Source organism: Pipistrellus kuhlii, unplaced genomic scaffold (genome assembly GCF_014108245.1).
Source record: "Pipistrellus kuhlii isolate mPipKuh1 unplaced genomic scaffold, mPipKuh1.p scaffold_m20_p_2, whole genome shotgun sequence".
NCBI lineage: Eukaryota > Metazoa > Chordata > Mammalia > Chiroptera > Vespertilionidae > Pipistrellus > Pipistrellus kuhlii.
The window spans coordinates 37596565-37620643 of record NW_023425515.1 but is presented as its reverse complement, the minus strand read 5'-3'; the positions used below and the strand labels follow the sequence as shown (position 1 = coordinate 37620643).

Genomic DNA, 24079 nt, shown 5'->3' with positions numbered 1-24079 from the left:
GCTTATATAATAACAAGAATCTGCCTTATCAAATTCAAGGCAAAAAGCAGTGATTTGATTAAGCATTAACAAAAATGTCAGTACTACCGTAAATTCTTACACTCTTCCTATGAAGAAATTCCATATCGATTACATTACATTAACAACAAATGAACCTTCTGACAATGATGTTGAGTATAACTCTCAGTCATCTTCACTGATTCCCCCTCACTTCTCTAACCTGAATGCTGAACTGCCATAGAAGCCAACCCTTTTCTCTTCTGTAGTCTTTACAGTCTTTATCCTTCTATATATAATCTCTCTGTATACCCTTGCTCCTTTAGTGATTCCTTTCAGTTCCATAACCTTCAAATACTACCTACATGCTGATAGCTGCCCAGACTTCTCTCCTATACCCCACCCATCTGTCTCCTCAAGAACTCTACACTGAATATTAATGGACTTAAATTTAACATGGCCAAAAGTCTTGATTTTCACCCCATACCACCCCCACTTCATGCTCTCACCTAACCTTCCACATCTCAATAAATGGCAACTACACTCTTCCAGTTTCTCAGGCCAAAAATTTTGGAGTCATCCTTGACTAGTATCTTTCTCTCACACCTCACATCCAATCTAGAAACAAATCTCAGCTCTCTCTTCATAATATATCCAGAATCTGACCGCGTTTTAACTCATCATTACTACCCTGGCCCTCTCTCACTTGGATTACTGCAGTAGCCTAACTGGTCATTCTACTTTCACCCTTGCCTTCCTATAGAACATTCTCAACACAAAGGAATCCTTAAGACATAGGTCAGATGTTAATCCTATCCTCAATGGCTTCTCATCTCAGAGTAAAGTTTAATTCTTTATAATGATGCAATTCCTATAGGATCTGGCCTCTGTTCCTCCTCTGAAGTTATCTCTTACCATCTTCCCTTTCCTTCTCCCTGCTCAGGCAGCACTCCCCTACTCATTCACTACTCCTTCAATCTCCCCAGACCACTCTTGCCTCCAGGCTCTGCATTGCTGACCTCTGCCAGAGGCATTCTCCTCTGACATTGCATGGCCACTTCCTTCATGTCTCTAATCAGATGTCACTTAAATAGTGAGACTTTCCCTAATGACTTTATAAATTAGTAGCACCAAATATTCTCCTTCTACTATATCATGTTTTATTTTAGTCACAGTCATTATTAATTACATTTTTATTAATAACTTTAAAATTTTCTGTCATAAGTCACCTTTCCATGATTACCTATATAAAATATATTTCCCCCTGCCCAAGCTCTCTGTATCTCACTTAACATGTTTTAATTTTTTCAATACTAGTCACTATCTGACATTTGTTCATCTGCCCTTGATACTGGAATATAAACTCCATGAGAGCAGATCCTTTGTTTCATCAGTTCTACACCCTATCCTCTAGAACAGTACCTGCCATACAGTAGGTGCTCAATAAATATTTGTTGAATAAATGGGCTCTTTGTGTGCTGAGAACTACTTCCCTTTCCTATCACCACATCTGCCAATCTTCCTGGATCTATAATAGTAGTAGCTAACACTTAGTATAATGCTTACTATATATGTGACATATGTCACCATGATCAAATGTCTAAAGTGAATTGTCTTATTTAATCTTCACAAAACCCTTGGAAATAATATCATTATTATTCCATTTTACAGATGAGAAAACTAAGATGTAAAGAGATTAAGTTACTTGTCGAAGTCTCAAGGACAGTAAGAAAAATTAGGATTTGAACTCAAGAAGTTTGGCTACAGAGTTTACCTCATATCGCCTCTATTCCACATATTCTAGGCGAGCTGTCTTTGCTCCTGAGATCAAACCTTTAACTTTTATACTAGATTTCTTCTTTGTACTACAGCTTTAAATATCATTTTATGCTATCAGTTTCTAAATTTATATTTCCAGGACGTGTCTTGAGGGTTCTGACTAGAAAAACTGTCTACCTGTCATCCCTACTTGGATTCTATTATTCATCTCAAATCTAACATCTCCAGGACAAAACTCTTGATTTCTCCAATTCCTCAAACCTGTTCTTTCTCATCTTAGACAATGCTAATCTGCTCACCCAATTGCTCAGGCAACTCACACTCCATATCTAATACATCAGCAAGTTAGCTCTACCCTTAAAATATCTGAACCTATTCTTGTAGCACTCTCACCCTGAACACTTCTTCCATCCGCCTTACATGTATTTTATTTTTCCCCATAGCTCTTTTTAGAAAATATATATATTTTATTGATTTTTTACAAAGAGGAAGGGAGAGGGATAGAGAGCCAGAAACATCGATGAGAGAGAAGCACTGATTAGCTGCCTCCTCACACCCCTTACTGGGGATGTGCCCGCAATCAATGTACATGCCCTTGACTACAATTAAACATGGAACCCTTCAGTCTGCAGGCCGACACTATCCACTGAGCCAAACTGGTTTCGGCTCCCCATAGCTCTTATTACTCTGCATTTATTTATTGCCTGACCACCCGAACACCCATTCCTTCTGATTCCCATGCAGTGCATAAGGTCTCTACAAGATCAGGAACATTGTCTTGTTTTGTTCACTGCCAGAATGTTCGACTGCGGCTGTGTACCCACGTGTTTTCCTGCCTGGTAATACCATACTGTATACACACACACACACACCAGTTCGTGGGACATTTCCTTCTTTCTTACCTAAAGACAATAATTTCATCAGCTGTTTCTTGGTGCCTCTTATACTGCTGCAGACATATAGAGCAATAATCCTGCTTGGGATTCAGTCCTCTGGTGACAGAAGCTCTCAGGTTGCACAGTGACCAGTGGAGATCTTGGTTTAGAAGGCTAGTAGTTGTTTCCAGCAGGGTCTAGGAAAGGCCAAAACAAAAGACAAATAAATAAAACAAATGGTTTATAATATGAAAGACACAGAGGGGCTGGATAGAAAATATCAGTTGTTTTGTTTTCAACCAAAACCAAAATTAAAATACACTATAAGAGTATAAAATTAAGTAAGCATTAAAAACTCCAAAGTGGTTAACTAAATTCTCAAAATAATTATTAAAAAGCTGTTACTAGTTTCTACTGAGAAATGAATGCTTGGTCATTCTATGGCTTAATTCAGTACTGATGGCTTTTGAATGACTAGATAAGCCCAAATCTATTTATTTATTATATTACATGTATAAAATAAGTTCTCTCTAAATGACTTGAAATGTTGTAACAAATAACAAAAATATCCCTGATTTTTAAAATGTTTTACTGATTTTTAGAGAGAGAGGAAGGGAGAGAGAGAAAGAAACATTGATGAGAGAAGAACATCATCGATTGGCTGCCTCCTGCACGCCCCACAATGGGGATCAAGGCCACATCTAGGCATATGTCCTGACCGGGAATCAAACAAGCGACCTCTTGGTTTCTGGGTCAGTGCTTAACTGCTGAGACTTCCTGATTTTTTTAAAAATAGAAACTGCATCCATGACACTATTTCAAATAACCTTTCACTGGAAGAGCTAATGGCCATTACTCAGTTTATATCTCTCTTGTGCAGGGATCACATTTTCCTGATCAGCACTTACAGGTCATTTGAAACTGCTCAAGACTGTGACATCTGTCATTAAGCCACATGAAGACATTTTCACACTACCACATTAAATCATTTTACAGTTCTATGTGCTTATAAAGTATTGCATTCACGTTTGCATTTAATTCTCAACATTCATATATGTCATATCATTTAGATGTATAGTTGGGGAAAATATACCATCCTCCTTGCTACAGAGCCTAGCCCTTTAACTGCATCTGTAATGTAGAACTTCTAGTTTTAATAGTCCAAGCATAGAACTAAATGTCATTCTTTCCAATCAACCCCATCTTTTCCTCCTCTTCCAAAGTTCCCAACAATATTCTGCCTTGCACTCAGCTTTCCTTCTGCTGACTTGTGGGGGTTTCAGCTCCACTGGGTTATGCTGACCAAAACTGTAGTTCTTACGGCGCTCTAAGAAAAGCTTTGTCACCTAAATGCTTCTTTTTCTTCTAATTAAAAAAAAGCAGAAATTCTATCTACCATGCCCCAAATGGCACTTCTTCCTAGGTGGTTTCATGAGTTACTTTGAAGTATATTAAGAAAAAAATCTGTTCCTCAACCTGTCTCCCACTGAGAATTTAAGCTATAGGCAGTTTTGAGTTAAGGGAGAACTAATGACCATTTTTGGTTAGCGGCAATTATCTGCTTCAGGATATTTAAAAGAAGACTCTTTAATTTTAGTTTGTAATTTTCTGAACTCATACTGACCCTTCCCTTTCATGGGTTATGTCTTTGCATCCAATTATTTTTCCAGAAAGTTTTTCATACTTTTGATTCCTGCCAATAAATCAAAACAATAAAATGAATCCAAATTTGATGCATTTCCACATTCTGGAATGTATGCTTGTGTATAAAATATATATTAGTTAATTAAGGTCAAGAGAAGTTTAAAATTTTTTTAAACCACACATTTCAATCTATTGAACTTTCTTTAAATAGATGGTAATTTTTAAAGAAAAAGTATAGGTGCAGAGAAAAAGAAACAGCTTTTTTCCACCTTAGGAAAGGCCTAGAAAAAGAAAGTAGCTTACTTGTTCATAGTTAAAGGTGTCCAACATTCCCAGAATAAGTCCCTGGATTTCTCCAAGTTTTCCTTTTCCATAAACTGGATCCTAATTTTTAAAAAAGTTGCAAGAGATTATAATTTTGTTCTTTAAACAGAACTTTAAAATACAAGTTATCCAAAAAAGCCAATTATCCTTAAGTATTATTTTAAAATATATTTTATTGATTTCAGAGAGGAAGAGGTAGAAACATCAAGTATGAAAAGAATCAATGATTGGCTCTGGCACATCCCATATTGGGGATTAACCCTGTAACCCAGGTATATGCCCTGACTGGGAATCAAACTATGATCTCCTGGTTCATAGGTTGACCCTCAACCACTGAGCCACACCAGCCAGGCCTGAAGTATTTTTCTATAGTCACAAAATATTCTTCCATGAATCTTCCACTGGAAACGCACACTCGTCTCCCTTTGGCCATCACAGATATTTTTGAAAAATAAATAAAATTTAGCTGACCCAAGCCTCTTGTTTCACAACCTTCCTTGCAAGTCTAATTAAATTTCACTGTGGTTTTGTTTCTGCAAGAAGCTTCCTCTCATTCTCCATATTAAAAACCAGCTCTCCTTTAAGCTCTTATTTATCTGCTACATCAAAACCAATGTACTCACAAATACTCAGAATCTATCTTAACAATTTCTCCTGCTACTCACATTTGACCACCTCTTAGCTTAAACCAACTAAATTGTTTCAGGTTAGGAGACAAGACTTCAATTTACGAGATCAGTTTATGCAACTAAAGAGCAGCTTTCAGTTTTTCAGTTTTTAAAAAAATAAATCCTCTACTAATAAACAACAAATACCCAGACACCCAATTGTCCTCTACTACTTTTCATAAGAAGTGTGCCAAGTAACTTGCTAATTAAATACAATTTGGAAAACACTAAAGTGTACAAAGATAAAAAATAAAATCCAACTACCCAGAGACAAATTATTTAGTATTTAATGTATATTCTTTCAATCTTATTTCTGAAGAGGCAGAAAAAGGGAGAAAGAAAGGAATGTATTTCTTAGTGTACAAAATTTAAGTATTTCACATGTTACTTTTTCATTTACTAAGTAGTATATTGTGAGCAGTTTCCCATGTCATCAAATATTTCATAATAACTACAGAGTATGAATTATGATAAAATATTATGTTATTCAATCATTCTCTGCTGTTGGACATTCAAGTTCCCTCCCCAACCCCCATTTTCCACCCCATATCCTATCCACTATTATCAAATGCTAGTGGCTGCAAATTTTTGTCTAAATCACCTTATTTAGAGCAGATTTCTAGAGAGGAAATTTCTGACTTAAAGAGCATTTTTTTTTATGGGAATGGATATAAACTGCCTAATTGGTCTTCAAAACGTTGTTATTATGCAATTTTATCTCCATCAGCATATTTGTGCACTCATTTTTCTGCACCTTTGGCTAGGGTGGGAATTATAATAAAATGCTTTGTTAATAAATGAATATATCAAGCCTATTATTTCACTATAGTATGAGGTTATACATGACATAAATAACTTCCATGCTAACAGGGGAATCCAACTAAATAGTAATGATAAAAGTAGCTATGTATTAAGTGGCTACCATATGCAAATACAGTGCTAAGTACTTACTATATACCATTCCAAAACATTTATAAATAAAGAAATTTGGGCTCAGAGAGGTTAAGTAAACGCATTTAAGATCACAAAACTATTAAGCAGATAAGCTGGGATTTGAATCTCAGTACTTTATGGTTAATTAAAACCATGCTTTTAACACATAGTACTGGTCTCCCAAGTGTGGATACATAAACTAATAAACTAGTGTTTGCTAGATAACATGGGTAATGGATATGGATAACTAAATGACAGGCCAATGTTTGCTGGAAAATATGAGTAACATTTTTGGTTACTTCTTAGAGAGTAGGGGTTCTTAAAATCTTGGTGCAGTAAGAGTAACTGAGTTCAGATGTTAAGAAAGAATAAAGACAAAATAGTAAAGCAGGAAAACTTAGAAGAAAGGTCCAGAAATGTGAGAGGAAACTTTGCCTTCCTGTCCTTGCACAACATACGTCTTAGGATTTGCATCTTCTCTTCTAGCTCTGATGATGGCTCATGAGGATTGGGTAGTTGAGTTTCTAAGACTGGTTTCAGTATTTTATTTGTTCTAGAGCAGCACAAGATAGTCTACCACAGATTCCTGGTCGCTGATGCTGAGGAAGATGGAAGGTAGAGAATACCTCTACATTTATGTGTTTATGAATAAGTTTACAAGTGTGGGCTTGAATGGGTCACTTCAGCTAGGTGGGGGAACTTTCTGTTTCAAAACTGGAGATTGTACAACTAAGCTAAAGATACTTTTCAAACAGGTACAGACCATTTACAGAAGGCAAGACTATAGCTATCTCAGATAAGTTGCCACTAGAAAAACATTTCGAGCCATAAACTTACCAGACAAATTTTTCTTCTAATATTCTTTGCATAAAAATAGACCCATGCTAAATCTTCCCAAGTTAGTATGCTTTTCATCAAGCTCTTAATAAATACACTTATTTCTCAAAGTATCGACAGTTTAATTCATTATAAAAAGACCTATTATAATACCTACTGTAATATGTATGTCTCACACACTAATATAATTCTAATACAGAAAAGCTCTGTCATTTTTTATGACAAGAGTGGCTTAGATAACAGAGGTTTTTAAAAGGTTAAAGTCTGATAAAAATAAGAAATCTTTATAGGTCATGTCTATATTTATATCAGTACATTTCATTTTAATATGCATAATTTAAAAGCAAAATCATGAAAATTACCTCATGCTGGGACAACATATAAATTATAGAATGCAAAAGAGAGTTCAAGGCTTAATGCACAGCATGTACACAATCCACTGGCTTTTCAAATTATTTTCCAAAGATGTCAGCCAGATTCTTCGGCAATGAATAACTACTGAGTTTTACTTTAACTTTTTTGTAAACTATAAAACAAGAGCAGACTGGGTACTTCACATAAACTTGTTTTTTAAAAGCACATTAGAAAAAGATGTGATGATCACTTTTTCCCTATTGTTTTTGAGTACCCACTGTACCATGTATATGATTAGTTTTAAAATAAAAAAAAAATTTGCTCATCAAGCACTACTTTAAAATATGAATAATGTCCTCAGCAGGTTAGCATATGAATCGTTTGTTTGCTTTAACCCCCTCAGTAAGACGGCCATTAATAGGTTGTCACAGCCAGGAACCACTTTTGCCACAGAGGGAAGATCAATAAAAGCAAGCAGTGAAGATAGAACGTATAAGCATACATATGGTTCCTTATAAACACTCGCTTCTTTATCATCTAATGTTCATGAAAGAAATCTAAGTAAGTCAGATGCCAGGAATCAGTTTGAATAAATACTCACAGGTCAAGAAGATCTTTGAGAACCTATCATGTGAACATCTTTCTGAAAAAAACTATATATCTGAGCAACTTTGCGTTTAAATAAGTCAATCCCTATTTCTCCCCAGGGCACCTGGTAAAATGAGGGGGGGGGGGATATGAAAAACATGACTGATGTTAAGTACAGAAGGAAAGATCTAACATTGGGAGTCAGAAGACCAAGGTTAATGTTCTAGGTATTCCCTGTTAATAACTATTGATATTAAACTAAGTCAAGTTATGTAATCTTTCTGAGTGGCACTTTCCTCATGAGAAACATGAGGATACTACTACTTCCCCAGCTTAATGTACACAGAACAAAGGAAAGAAAGTGTGCTATAACCACTCAAGGGCATTAGGTGATTGAGCCAACAAATATTTATTGAGACTATACTATGTTCCAGGAACTGTGCTGAAACAGGAAATATTCTAGTGCAGCAGATTTAAAGTGGATTACATAAATATTAGGAATGATAAGGGGAAAGATTATCATCATTGATGTTTCTATCTTTCCCTTTCCCTTCCTCTCTGAAATTAATAAAAATATGTATTTTTAAAAATGGTAAGGGGGAAGATTAAACAAACAAACAAACAAAACACACATAGATACGTAAAAAACCTTGGATGGAGCACTTGATAACTTAAATGAAATGGACCAGTTCCTTGAAAGACACAATCTACCAAAAGTCACACAAAAAGAAATATATTTTAAAAAGAAAAAGAAGAAGAAATAGTTAATTTGAATAAATATGTATCTTTTCACAAAACTGCCTTCCAAAACAGAAGGCCCAGACCCAGATGGTTCTGTTGGTTTATTCATACCAAATGTTTAAAGAAGAAGTTATAGAAATACTCTACAATTTGTTCCAAAAACAGAACCAGAGGAAATGAGGCCAGCATTACCCTAATACCAAAAACAGAAAAACAACCGCAATTGAAATGTTAGCAAGTTATTTTACAGATATAGACAAAATGATTCTAAAGTTTATATGGAAAGACCAAATACTCAAAATTGCCAACATAACATTAAAGAATAACAATGCCTGAGGACACTACCTGACTTTAAACTGTACTCTGAAGCTCCAATAATCAAGACAATGTGGTATTGGTGAGAGACTAGGCAAATAGATTCATGGAAAAAAAAAAAAAAAAGAGCTGCCAGAAATAGACCCTCTTAAATACAGTCAACTAGGCAAAGGCAATTCAATGGAGAAAGGGACAGAATTTTCAACAAGTGGTGTTGGAGTAACTGGACATCCACATGCAGAAAACTGACTCTAGACATTGTCATTAAACTTTTCCCAAAACTTAACTCAAATTCGACCACAGACATAAAATGTATAATGCAAAACTTCTAGAAAATAAATATGGGGGTGGGGGGGAAATCTAGGTGACCTTGAATTTGGTGGTGAGTTTTTAAATATACCACCAAATGCACAATCCATGAAAGAAAAAATTGAACAAATTGTTCTGCATTAAAATTTAAAATCTGCTTTGTGGAAGACACAGTTGAGAGAATGAAAAGACAAGGTGGGAGAAAATATTCCTAAACACATATCTGATAAAGAACTTGTATTAAAAAATATACAAAGAATTTTTAAAACTCAACAAAACCACCCAACTAAAAAGTGTGCAAAAAGAACTAAACAGACACCTTACCAATGGAGATATACAGATGGCAAGTAAGCACATGACAAGATGCTCAACATTATTCATTAGGGTACAACAAATTAAAAAAATGAGACCACTGACCTATCAGGATAGTTAAAATCTAAAATACCGGATTTATTGTTTTATAGCTCAGAATCTAGTCTCTCTTGCTCAATGTTCCAATAGTCTTGGGAACAATGAGAATGCTGCTGCTCTAATTGATACACAAATGTCAACTATTAGGTCTAGTAATAATTAATGTCGTTTTCTAATACTTTTAAATCGAATTTATTTAAACAATACAACAAAATTTAATCAACAATATAGTTGCTGTTGTTTTCTATTGTACTACTTGTGCCCAACACTCAGGAAGCATTTTAATCCCTCTGTTGTAAAATTCTTGTGATTTTGATGCAAAAAATTCGGTCAATGCATTTTTGAGGCATTCTTCATTATTAAATTTTTTTCCAAGAAGAAAGTTTTGCAAAGAACGAAACAAATGGTAATCGGAAGGGACAATATCAGGAGAATATGCAGGTTGAGGGAGAACTTCCCATTCCAACTGGCGCAGTTTTTCAGCAGTGATTCTTGCAGTATGCGGTCGTGCGTTATCGTGGTGAAGAATTACGCCCTTCCGATTAATCAGCGCGGGTTCTTTTTCTTGTAAAGCTTGGGCTAACCTTTCCAATTGGGCACTATACACTGCACTTGTAATGGTTTGGTTAGATGGTAAAAGTTCATAATGAAGAATTCCTTTAAAATTCCACCAAACACACAACATCACTTTTTTTGCATGCAAGTCAGGTTTTAGCGTGGGCTGCGGAGCCTCATTTTTGTCCAACCATTGAGGCCGCCTTTTCAAATTAACATACAGCACCCATTCTTCATCTCCGGTAACAATTTGCTCTAAAAACGGCAAACGGTTTTGATGAGAGAGGAGCGAACTGCAAATTGTGACTCTTTGATTATGGTTGTTGTCGGTCAACTCATGAGGAACCCATTTTCCAAACTTTTGGACTTTGCCAAGTGCACGCAATTGATTGGAAATTGTTTTTTGTGAACAATTTAAAGTTGTCGCAAGCTCTTGTTGGGTAATTTGAGGATTTTGCACCAAAAGAGCTTCAAGAGCTTCTTGATCAAAATTGGACACACGGCCTCGACCACTCTTGTCATCTAACGAAAAATTTCCCTCGCGAAATTTCTCAAACCAACGCTGGCATTTTCTGGCGCTAACTGCATCTTGACCAAGAGCACTACAGATGTTTTTTGCAGCCTCACTTGCTTTTCTTCCTAATTGGAACTCGTAAAGCATGCAGTGCCGAATATGCTCTTCATCCGCCATCTTCTTAGCCCTAGTTTTGCAACAAAAACTAAACCAAACACAAACTTTTTCTAGCAAAACTTGTTAATTGCACTTCACACATTCTGTAGATACCACGTGTTTGAATATGTCAATACAAGTCAACGCCAAGCAAGATTTTAAACGAATGTTAAAAAACGACATTAATTATTACTAGACCCAATAGTTCAAAGTGGTTAGCAGAAATATGCTGTTGTCCTTATTTTTATTCCTCTGGCTACTTTTAAGCTTTTCTGTTAATCATGAATTTTGAGCAATGTATGATATGCCTTGTAGTTTTCATAATGTTTTCTGAGTTTGAGGTTACTTATTTGTGTACTAACAGTTCTCCATAAATTTGGAAAACTTTTAGCCAATATTCGTTCAAATATTTTTTTCTGTTCCGCTCCCTTTTTCAGGACTCCAGGTACACATATTTTGGACCATTTGAAAGTGTCTCACAGCTGATTATTCAAGTTGATACTGTGGTTCATTTTATTCCTGATTCTTTTTACTCCAAAAATTTCATTCTGGAGAGTCTGTATCACTATGTCTTCAAATTCACTAATCTTTTTTGTTTGTTTGTTTGTTTGTTTGTTTGTTTTGGTGATCTTGCCTGCTAATTCTAATACCCATGTCATATCTGGGTTTCATTTTTCAATTTCTTTGCATACCTTATAAGTTTTGATTCAATGTCATACACTGTAAATTGAACACTGCTGGGATCTGAATATCTTTGTATTCCTAAAAGCATTTCTAAGCTTTGTTCTGGGATGCAGTTAAATTATACTTGAAAACAGTTTAATCCTTTCAGGCCTTGCTTTTAAGATTTGCAAGGCATGACGAGCTATGTTTAGTCTAGGCTTGGTTCCCACTCTTGAGTAACTCTGAGCACTCGACCCAATGTTCTGTGACTCATGGTGTCTTCTAATCTTCACTGCTGGGAAACACTGTTGTTGACCCTGTATAACTACAAGTATTAATCCCTCTAATCTTTTCAGGTGGTTCTTTCCTTGGCTTAGGTAGTTTTGTCAGAGCATGCTTGAGAGCGGCCTACTGCACATCTCCAGAATTCTCTCTTGGTACTTGCCCTGCAAACTCTTGGTCTCTCTTGACTCTCAGCTCCATCTCCTTAAATCAATGGGTATATTGGAAACTGTGCTACTCTCTGGAAACTATCTCAAAACATTACGTACAGCAAACCTTATTTATTTCCTATCTCTTGGGGATGACTGTCATTTATTGCTGGATATCCAGTTTTTGAAAAACTACTAATTCATACATTTTGTCCATTTTTTGGTTGTTTCAAGCAGGAGTAACCAATCTCTGTTACTCCATCTTGATCAAAAGTGGAATTCCTCTCCTTGACTTTTATTTACTCTAGAAATATTTATTGAGTAGCTATTATATGCCATGTGCCTCTGGACTAAGTGGTAGTGATGGAATACTAGGCAAAGCATAGTCTTATCTCCAAGGTCCTTCTGTACTAATAGGAAATAAAAAAATATTCTGATTTTTAGATATTTTCTAGAACTCCAGTTTTGCTTTTCTTGCTAATTAGCTTTCTCTTAAAGTTCATCAAGTTTCAAGAATTTAACTACCACTTCTATGTAGATGATCTCTAAGAATATAGATCTCTTCCTATAAACTCCAGTTTTGTATTCATCCACAGCTCATTGTTAGCAATGGGAAACTGATATCAGGGGATTATCTCGGTTCTTCTTGTATTCCCCTACATCTAACCTGTCAAAAAGTCAAGTGGATTCTATCAACTAAGTAATTTCCAAATCCATTTTCTACTATCCATTCTATTTAACTCAACTTACACGCTTTGAGTACCTATTACATTCCAGGTATCTATGCCTTCAGCCTTGATTCCTTCCAGTTTATCCTATATAACACAGGCTGAGTGATCTTTCTAAAGAGAAACCTCATTCCATTATTTCTCTGCTTAAAATCCTTTAATGAGAATTTAATGATTTGAAAATAAAATCCAAAGTCCTTACCATGGTTTACAAAGCAATTAAGGACACACTCCCTGCCTGTCTCACACAATTTGGCTCTGACTCCCCTTTATTCTTATCCTGTGTTCTAAGAATACTTAAACACAACTCTCCAAATGTATCATGTTTTACCTCAAATCTTTTGTATATATAGTTTACTCTGCTTAGAAAAGTCCTATTTCCTTTTTTTCCAGATCCCTTTAGGTTCTTTAAGATTCAGTTCAGACATTTTCTCCAGAAAATTGTTCCAAAATCCCCAATCTGTTTCAAATATACCTTATATTAGTACCCCTTTGAAAATATATATATTCAGAAACCCAACTCATTCTAATTTACTCAAAGCAGACAATTATTGTAAAGGTACTGGGATGTTTCAAGATTCTGAACAAAGGAATGCAGGTAAGCTTTAAGAGCTACTGAGCGACTCAAATGCCATCAGGATTTCTCTCCATTGTCTCCCTGCCCAGTGTCTTGAATCCTCTCCCATCTTCTCTCTTCTCCATAAATCTTGTCTATTTTCCTCCCTGTATGTCTGCTTCAATTTGCTTCTTCTCTCTGTAGATTAACTTTTTTTTTTATTAGTTTAGTCCATATAATGGAAAAGTAGTTACTGTCACCTCCTCAACATTGTACCTTATGTAATCCAGTGACCTGAAGAGAAACTTACTCATCTTTCTCAAGTTCAGTCCTAAAATTTCCAGTAAAGGACTGACTGGCCCTGCTTAAGCCAGTTGTCCACCCTGAGTCAATCAGGTGGAGCCAGTGGGCAGGGTCTTGCCTTCACAGAGCTGTCCCTGCTGTAATCTCATTGACTGAAAGGGAGATATAAAAGTGGCAGTTGCCATAGCTGGAGTTCAGAGCACATAATCCTTAAGGGGGCACCATTACCTGATTAGATCCCTATGCATAGTTATATCAGAATACTTTCTATCTCTCTTATAAGAGTTATTTTAGGGCAAGAACTGTGTCTTTTAGCCACATAGGCAATGACCAAACAGGGTAACATATAATTAATAAACTAACTAATAGTAAGCTTTTCAAAAGACCAGCGCCTGAAACAAATGAAAAAGCTTACATAATATAATGAGAAAGAACATAAATTAGGAGGTAAGAGACTATCTTGCATATCATCTTTCATCAACAGAAATTTTTATAGTAGCCATACCTACCTCAAGAGATTATGAGCTTTAAATGAGAGAATACCTGTGAAAACATCTTGAAAACATAAAAATTTGTATAAAATATAAGGCAGCACTATTACTACAGTAATCACAAATGTGAAGGTAAAGAATTTAAGAACTAACATACCCTCCTGATTAGCAGGATAATAACCACTGATGGCAGAAAATAAGAATAAATCACAATGAATGCCAATAAAACTCAAAGGAAAGTGAAGATTTTCAAATATCAAAAGCCATTAAAACTATGAATTTTAAAATACAGAATAAAAGAACACATGCTTTGCCAAGGGAAAATTAGATTTTATTTATTGTAATTTATGTATCAGAAAGTGTGGTTAAAGCTCAACATAAAGCAAAATACATATACTGAAAGATAAGCCAGTTTTGGCTTCAGGTTTCCATTTTTTTTCTAATCTACTTGGTGAACTAAAGTATTCCTGCCTTATGAAGATACTGCTTCACATGTGATTAAAAACTTTATGACTAATGCATTTTAAAATGGATATAAAAGAAGAAGTCTATATCAAAAGAATTATTCAACAATGACAAGGATCAAATGAGATAATATATGTCAGGAGACATTCTAAATGCTAAGAAACTAAGTGATGAGAGACTACTGAATGCGGTAGTCTTTATCAGCAAAGGCCCAGATGCTTCATACCAAGTGGAAATAAGAGCTTGCAAAGTCTTAAGAGATTTGACAGGGACATTCTTGATTGGATAGAAATCATCAGAAAATTATAAAGACCAATGGCATCATATTATTGTTTGATTGTGTGTGTGTGTGTGTGTGTGTGTGTGTGTATACTGCATGAAGTGATGGAAGGCAAAATGGACTCTAAGGATAATTCTTGCTTTTTCCCTAAGAATGTTCACATATTTTTCTAAAAATGTATCTTAATGTATTTTTAATGTTCTCCTTTTGATGGAGTTGGAAAGGTTCAGATGTCTTTGCTGGTGAGAACAGGCTGAAATAACGTGTCCTACAAAAGCTTTGGATACAAAGCCAACTAGAATCTAGAATAGGGGATGAGTTTTAGACATAGAGAAAACTTCAGGATGAGTTAGAAAAGATAATTAACTAATAATTAAAAAATACCTATATTAACGTAATTTCTAGGATATCTTTTTCTTCCTTTTCCTTTTTTTTTCTTTTTTTAATATATTCCCATTGATTTCAGAAAAGAAGCCAGAGGGAAAGAGACAGAAACATTAATGGTAAGAGAGAATCCTTGATCAGCTGTTTCCTGCACGTCCCCGACCAGGGATCAAGCCTGAAACTTGGGCATGTGCCCTGACTAGGAATCGAACCATGACCTCCTGGTTCCTAGGTCGACACTCAACCACTGAGCCACACAAGCTGGGCTAAGTTATCATTTTTTTGTAATTAAAAAAGTATAAGCAGCTGGAAATAATGGCAATTTTCTCCTAGTTTTAGCACACTAACAGGAAGCTTGTGTATCTAAATGCCAAGGTAACTGAACATCTGAAGGCTGCATGCCTTAACTGAACCTCATAAGTGTGTGCCAAACCCATACCACTAGAGCGCTAGGAAGAGTCAAGATGAGAGTAATAAATCAGATATTAGCTCATGCCAATGTCCAGCTGCAATCTGCTTGAGACATATTTAGACATTAGCTCAAATTGCTATCATTTACATGTAACGAAATATTAGTTGAACTTGATCAACATTGAATTTCCCCCACGTTTCACTCACCTGTAAGATTCTTTGCAAGATTGATGGAAGTGCAATAAAGGCTGCCATGCTGTTTAGAACTTGCATGGTCAAGGATTTCAGAGCTGTTGTAATAAAATGTTGATATTAAGGTTAATTTAGAATAAGAATTTTTGGTTTTTCCTACAATTCAGTGGAAAATAGGTTTATATAGCCTCCTGGAAACTTAGCTAACCAAGGACAGTTTGATATTTTAAAGTTTAATTACTGCAAAACTATTAATATTAAAGACAAATGACATAATTGGTGCTGTGGAAAGCAATGAATCTGAAAGATAAAATCAACACCACAATATAATTTCATCAAGATATATAATAAGAATATGATATTGGGAAAAAGTATCACAATGTTAGTTTTTAGCAGATAAAACTGGGTGGTAGTATAGATGGCTCTGATGAACGTACCTTCAGAGTGTAGGTGAGGTGTGGCTGAACTGGACAGCTTCTGAGGGGCCATCATTGCCTCCAATAAGGGAAACCAGAGTGCCTACAATGACAGAGAAAATCAAAGGAAAACAAAAGTCCTGCTATTTAAAAACATATTTTTAAATTAATTTTTAGAGAGAAAGGAAAGGAGAGGCAGAGAGAGAAATATTGTCTCCTGCACACACCTTGCCAAGGATTGAGCTGGCAAACTGGGCATGTGCCCTGACTGGGAATAGAACCGGCACCCTTTAGGTGCACTGGACGATGCCCAATCAATTAAACCACACTGGGTGGGGCAAAATTGCTGTTATTTTTAAGAATAAGTAACATCAGCATAGTGTTTCAAAGGCTGAAATGAACTTCTCACATATATTTGTTGGTAAAAATTAGAAAAGGAAAAGATGGGACACTTGAGTGGGAAGACAAGACAACAAAAAGCAGGGACCATAGCTAAAACAGATACATTTCTCATGCAACCTGAAAAAACAAGGAAGTTGCGGTTAAGCAAGGTTAGACCTCAGAATTGCAATCTTTGGTGTTTCAGAAGAGGGTAGGTTTAAAGGAACCAGGGCAGACATTGTGTTAAATGCTTGACAACCATTTCTCATTTCAATCTCATAATAACCTTATACAGAGAGCATTGTCTTCACTTGATATAAGAAAATGAAGCTTAGAAAACTTAACTTGCCAAAGGTCACATTGCCAAAAATTGGAAGTAGGACTCCAAATTCTGTGCTATTCCTTAGGAATAACATCAGAAATCAAACTAATACATTTAAAGTTTCAAACAAATTTTCTAGATGGATAATGATTTACAAAAGGCCTTGACCCAGTATCTAGGTGGAACATATTCCTGTAAACATCCAGGTGGCAGAGCAGGACAAGAATGGGTATCTACAGAAGAGGGCACGTTCTCACCCCATCTGAGGAGCTCACGTGGCCATGGAGATATGTTAAGGGACGGGCTCAGGGCCCAGTGACTTTCCTACTGGGTGACCTCCCACTAAGGAGCTTTACTAGGAAGCCCTCATCTGCCCCGTTTGAGGTTTTCTAAGGCCAGGTTTTATACTGCTGGCTTTTTATATATTTCTTCAATTCTTAAGATACTGGCTTGAGCCATGTTATATACCAGCAATTCTTTATTTTATTGAAATTTTATTTTATCTAGTACTTATAACCTTTAATCTTATATTTATTTGTCCTTTCCTTTTTAAAAATTGAGTTATTTTTCTTCAATTAAATCTCCACATTAACCCTAAATATATGGTAAATACCTTTTCAATATTTTACCACTCTTGCTCTTTAATATTGTTTCTTAATTTTTTTTAACTTGGAAAACTGAAAACCCACAGGCTAAAATAACAATCCATGAAAGTAACAATGCTAAACCCTAAGGGCAACAAAACTAAACTGGAATTAATTTCCCTTGTTATATACTAAACTACAGACCCAGTGCACAAAATTCATATACTGGGTGGGAGGAGTCCCTCAGCCTGGATTGCAAGAGGACACAGGCCAGGCTGAGGGACCCCATGGGTGCACAACTGGGGCTGGAGAGGGGAGCGGGAGGTTGACCAACTGGGTAGGGACCACCAGAGGGCTCCAGGGCATGTCTGGCCTGTCTCGCTCAGTCAGGATGGGCTGGACCCCAACAGCAAGCTAAATTACGGGTCGAGCATCTGCTCCATGGTGGTCAGTGCATGTCATAGCGAGCAGTTGAGCAACCTTAGCATATCATTAGCATATTAACTTTGATTGGTTGAACAGACTACTGGACGACCAGGCACTTAGCATATTAAGTTTTTATTATATAGGAGACTAGAGATCCAGTGCATGAAAATTCATGCACTGGAGGGGGAGGGGGTCCCTCAGCCTGGCCTGCCCCCTCTCAGAGTCCAAGAGCCCTCAGGGGCAGGAGGCAACATGGCAATCAGGGGAAGGTGATGCCCCCATCACACCTCTGCTGCTGCCACTGCCGACAGCACAAGTCTCAGCCAGCCCCGGTTACCTGAGTCTTGGGCCGGCCCTGGGAGGCTGAGCAGCTGCCATCTGCAGCTATTCTGAACCTCGACCAGCCCTGCTTGCCTGAGCCTCAGTCAGTGGGGGGTGCAGGAGGACCTGAGGCCCCCAGCAGGGCTGAGGGGACTCTGGCAGCAGGCGTGCAGAGTGGCCAACCCCGGCTGAGGAATGGATGATACTCTCAACAACATGAGTTATAACTTCCAATTTTTTGGACACCACAGTCAGGCTTCAGCTTTGGGGGCGGGAGGAAGAGAGGGATAGGCAGCTTGTTGGAGGAGTCTAGGTGAGCCGTCAGTCAGAGGGGGTTGCAGGAGGACCTGGGGCCCCTGGCGGGGTTGAGGGGACTCTGGTGGCAGGCATGTGGAGCTGCCAGCTTTCCCACCTACACTCCCCCCCGTGAGTGCTGCCATCTTGCAATGGTATGATGGTCAATTTGCATATTACCTCTTTATTATATAGGATAGCTTTCTTTTCAGGGAATTATATGCAAAGCAAAGCCATGTTCTTTGTTATATCTAATCAGTAGACACTGATATAGCAGCATAAATAGCCAAAAATATAAAGATAGGACAGGTAGACATTCTATTTGGGAAATGACTGTCAACCCAACTTCCTGTGGTCAAACTTAAAGAAAATACTCCATAATATTTAATTTTCTGAAGAAACTTTTATTTTTATTTTTTTAAAATATATTTTATTGATTTTTCAGAGAGGACTGCAGAGGGATAGAGAATTAGAAACGTCGATGAGAGAGAAACATCGACCAGCTGCCTCCTGCACACCCCCTACTGGGTTTGTGCCCGCAACCAAGGCACATGCCCTTGACCGAAATCGAACCTGGAACCCTTTGGTCCACAGACTGACACTATCCACTGAGCCAAACCGGTTTCGGCTAATTTTCTGAAGAAACTTTTAGAAAGAGATATTATAGACAGTTCACAATCAAGCTTTTGGATACTTCAACTTTTCTAGTTAGTTTAGGGTCTGCAGCAATAGCTCTTGTTCTCACACTCTCCAAAACAAAGCAAAATAAAGCAAAGCAAAGAAAAACAAGGCAAAACAATTATTAAAAAATCCCCCAAACTTAAAATTTGGTATTATATAAAAGCAGTCTAGAATTTTCAAAAAAAATACTATTTACATAAAAACAATCATTCAAGTACTTCTGTTATGAAACTTGTCCAGAAATGAAGCAGAAACTAGTTTTTGGGGTTAGGGGTGTGGTGGTAGAGAGTGGTGTGAGGTGTGAGACAGACTTCCCTTATAGATAGAGTTCTCTTACATATGCAGCCAGAAAATTGTATAATTATAATCCTAGAGAAGTGAAAATTTCAAAGAATAGAAAAAAGTCTAACATCTAATATCTTTAATAAATTCCATCATAAACATTTTTTGACCAAGTAAATAAATTTCCCTTTTGTCATATTAAAGGAAGCCTTGTTCCTGTTTTTAAGAGACACAGAGTTCAACTATAGTCAAAATAATCCCTAGTGTTCTGGAGGCATGGATTTTATATCTAAGTCTATCATTAAAATATGTGAATCTGGACATATTTCAGGTGATGTGAACCTGAACAGCTCTATTTATAAACCATAATTGCCATTTTTCCTAAAATTTCCATGAGAAGAGAATCAAATAGATATTAAAGAAGCGACAGAAGGATTGAAATTTAAAAAAGGTTTGTTATCAAATATGTATAAACATAGATTTAACAATTTTACCCTTTTGTGTTTTTCTATCAAAATACCACCATGTCCAAATATAGCCAGCTAACCATCTATACTAATAAAAGGGTAATATGCTAATTAGACCAGAGACCTTCCAGACATCCTTCCAGACCAAGCCATGGTGGTGGGGCTAAGGCAGAGGCAGTTAGGGGCAATCAGGCCAGGAAGAGAAGGCAGTTAGGGGTGATCAGGCCGGCAGGGGGAGTAGTCAGGGGCAAGAAGGCCTGTGGGGGTTAGTTGGGGGCGAGCAAGCCAGCAGGCAGAGTGGTTATGAGTGATCAGGCAGGCAGGTAAGCAGTTAGGTGCCCATGGTCCCGGATTGCGAGAGAAATGGTGGTCGGACATCCCCGAGGGGTCCCAGATTGGAGAGGGTGCAGGCCGGGCTGAGGGCCACCCTTTCCCCCATGCATGAATTTTGTGCACGGAGCCACTAGTAAGATAAATGAAAATAAAAACACGGGATGGAAAAATCATGGCAAAAGGATTGATGTAAAGCCTGTTATCCATTTGAATAAAGATTAAATAACCATGAGAATTATGGATTCAGAAAAAAGTGTATTATTAACCTTAATAAAGTAAAATAACATAACTTAATTAAGATGATTGGACAAGAGAGGTTAGAGAATGTATGAATTCATACAAATTTCCTTACTGGCTTGGAATCATAGATATTATAAAAACTGAAATGTAATTATAAACATAATAATTCCAATCTATTCCAGTTCAGAGTTTTTAAACTTTAGTGAGATTTATTAAGAGGTAATATGGTAAAGAAATACTTGAAATTCACCAATTCCTCAGTTTTACATATGCTTCCTAAATGCGACTAAATTTCACATTTATTTTAAAGGCAAGCATTCTTTGACCTGTTTTTTCTAAAATTATGTTAACCTAGACAGATAAAAAATATCTAGAGTGACAGTCACCAAATGATAATGATGATTATTTCTGGGTGATAGGACAGACACAGATAATTTTAATAAGCAACCTTCTGCATAACTTTCTGTATTGCAGGATTTTTTTTAAAAATGATGGGTATATATCTTTCACACATAAAAGTTTTTTTGATAATCAAAAAAGCATCTATATTGTGTAAATGTCTTGTTATACATAATTCAAACTCTAAAGGGTTTTCAAAATTCATAACCTTAAAAAAATCCTTGACAAAAACATAAAGGAGTCTGGCCGGTATGCCTCAGTAGCTGAGTATTGATCTATGACCCAGGAGGTCTCGGTTCGATTTCCAGTCAGGGCACATGCCTGGGTTTGGGGCTGGATCCCCAGTGTGTGTGTGTGTGTGTGTGTGTGTGTGTGTGTGTGTGTGTGTGTGTGTTTGTGTGTGCAGGAGGCAGCTGATTAATGATTCTCTCTCACCACTGATATTTGTATCTCTCTCTCCTTCTCCCTTCCTCTCTGAAATCAATAAAAATGTATTTTTTAAAATGTAAAGGAGAAATTTATTCATCTCATAAGAAAACATTATTATTTCCATTGTAACACACATGGCTAACTATATATGAAACATTTACCCTGCTTCCCGTTTCAGACCACCAGGCAGTGGGAAAAAGCCAGAGAGCACAGCCTCGAGGGGCAGGCACCAAGGAGTTATGACACATAATGCTGTCGACTTTACTTGTTAAGACTACTGCAGAATTTTGCTGTCAAGTAACATCTCGTCCCCTACGTTTCTGCTTTACTGCTGTAACTCCCATCTGCACAGGTGCTCCACTATTCCTCCTTCAGTTCTGTGTTCTCTCCTTTGCACTCTGGAATCCCATACAGCAGTGCTTCCACCATGGGTTGCACAGTGGAATCACGGGGGAAGTTTACAACATACTCATGACTGGGTCACAGCTACAGGGACATTAATTTAATTGACCTGGTTGCAATCTGAGTGCTGGCATTTTTCAAAGCTCCCTAGGTGACTCTAAAGTGCAGCCAAGGTTGAGAACTACTATGTCATAACCTTCTTTGACCTTTTCCAGCTTTCTCTGTATCCCTGAGGGTTTTCTTCCAGTTCTTCATGCTCACTTTCATCCATGGGGAATGGAAGAGATGATAAATGATGACACATCCACAATACCACTACCCGGAATACACAAAATCTCAGTCCAAAAAGAAGAAGGACATCCAGTATTCACACAGTTAAGTTCTGCAACACTGCCAAATCTAAGAATATAGGGCCTTTTCATAGAACAAAGGACAGGCACTCCTCATAACAACTGTGGGAGTCTTAATACTCGTGGGAGCACTGAACAGTGGTTAAAATCAGTTGAATTGAACTCAGGAAATAGGATTAATTCCTAGTTTCAGGCCAGAAGAGACTTTTAAATGCCTAAATAATCATTCTCCTACCTCTCTTTGCTGCTGGTTCAAATTATGTGAATTTCTCTGGCAAAGGGCAATTGTCTCTACCGTGGTCTCTTCCACAGCCTTCAATGGGGGATCCTCTCTGGTAGCTAGATTCAGAAAAATTGTTAACATTACTTAAGAATATATTAATGATAATCTCAAATTTCTGTACACTGAACTCCACTGACAATTAGCATCACAAAGCCACATGGTTTATCTGCTTTCCTATTATGATCCCCTAAAAACAAATTAAAATGGGAACCAATGCTAACGTCAATAAATAGTATTTATGTGGGACAATTTATTTAATAAATGTATTACTTAATAAATGCAGTTTTTTAGGCGACATTTTTAAAAACATGGGGTAAATAAAAAAGAAATTGTACATTACACCCAAGAACTTACTTTCACCTTGATGTGTTATTTCTTGAAGTTTGCTTTGTAGTCTCTAGGAGGTAAAAGGAACATTTTAATTTCTAAATCCACCAAATAATTAAACTGACATATTTTAAAGAAAAAACCCAGGAAACAACACAGTTATTAGGAATGGTTCCTGTTGTTCAGAAGAGAATCCTGATGTATATAGGATGCATAGCTAGCAGCATATCAAGTATCACTTACTTTGCTTCACTTCTGCTTTTGTTGTGCTACCTATATAGTCATCATTGACATCTCTGAGACACAGTTATGAGGATCAGAATGTATCCTTGCTTTGAGATAAGAAAAGACATGACAAGTCTAACTCCATAGCACGGGGCACAACCTTGAATATGAGATATCCTAAAATACTATAATAGAGTTATAGTGTCTACTGCTCTACTGAATTCTAGATCCTCAGATACTGATATTGCAAAAGCTTCTGAGTACACACTGAAGCTGAATTTAATATAGTCCTTGTATCAAAAATTTGCTCCTGTTCTTGAGGTCCTTTATAGGTTAATTTTAAGCTAAAAATCATAGAATCATCATTAACCACTCCCTCTCATTCACTTTATACTGCATTTAAATGATCAGTAAGTTCTCAAATTCATGTCCTCTTTTCTCTCCTTCACCCCTGCCACACACAGCTTAGGCCCTGGCCTTCAAGACAATATGCTAAGTGTAATATCCCTGAAGACACTACACTAAGTGTAATAAACTAGACCCAGTAAGACAAATACTGTATTATCCCACTTATATGCAGTATCTCGAGTAATTAAAGTCATATAGTTTAAAAGTAGAACAGTGGTTTCCAGGGGCTGGGGGATAGGGATGAATGGAGAGTAACTGTCTAAAGGGTTTGTGAGAAGTTGAAAAAATTCTGGAGGTGGATGGTAATGATGGCTGCACAGAAATGCAAATATACATAATGCCATTGAAATGGTAAATTTCATGTTATGTATATGTTACAACAATTAAAAGAATGAAAAAATTTTCCCCAAAATTTGATAGAACAACAAACTATTGGTAAAAATGCAGAGCAATCAAAGCACTCATACATCATTGGATGTAAAATGCTACAACCACTTTGGAAAGAGGTCTGATAATTTCTTATAAAACTAAACCTATACCTATCTGGTGACCCAGCAATTCACTCCTTGGTAATGATTCCAGGAAAATGAAAACATCTGTGTACA

The 24079-nt window shown here is 36.8% G+C and overlaps 1 protein-coding gene across 11 annotated transcripts in view; it reads right to left on the bottom strand.

Annotated features, from left to right (window-relative positions):
* The window catches only part of VPS8 (VPS8 subunit of CORVET complex), a 238741-nt gene that overhangs the window by 54762 nt on the left and 159900 nt on the right, over nt 1-24079 (bottom strand). For all 11 annotated transcript variants that reach the window (XM_036443983.2, XM_036443984.2, XM_045583756.1 and 8 more), the window contains 6 exons: nt 22869-22911; nt 22467-22570; nt 16342-16423; nt 15920-16002; nt 4599-4679; nt 2679-2848 (listed from right to left, as the gene is read on the bottom strand). In XM_036443983.2, coding sequence (XP_036299876.1) covers nt 2679-2848; nt 4599-4679; nt 15920-16002; nt 16342-16423; nt 22467-22570; nt 22869-22911 — 563 coding nt within the window. The remainder of the gene's footprint in view (nt 1-2678; nt 2849-4598; nt 4680-15919; nt 16003-16341; nt 16424-22466; nt 22571-22868; nt 22912-24079) is intronic.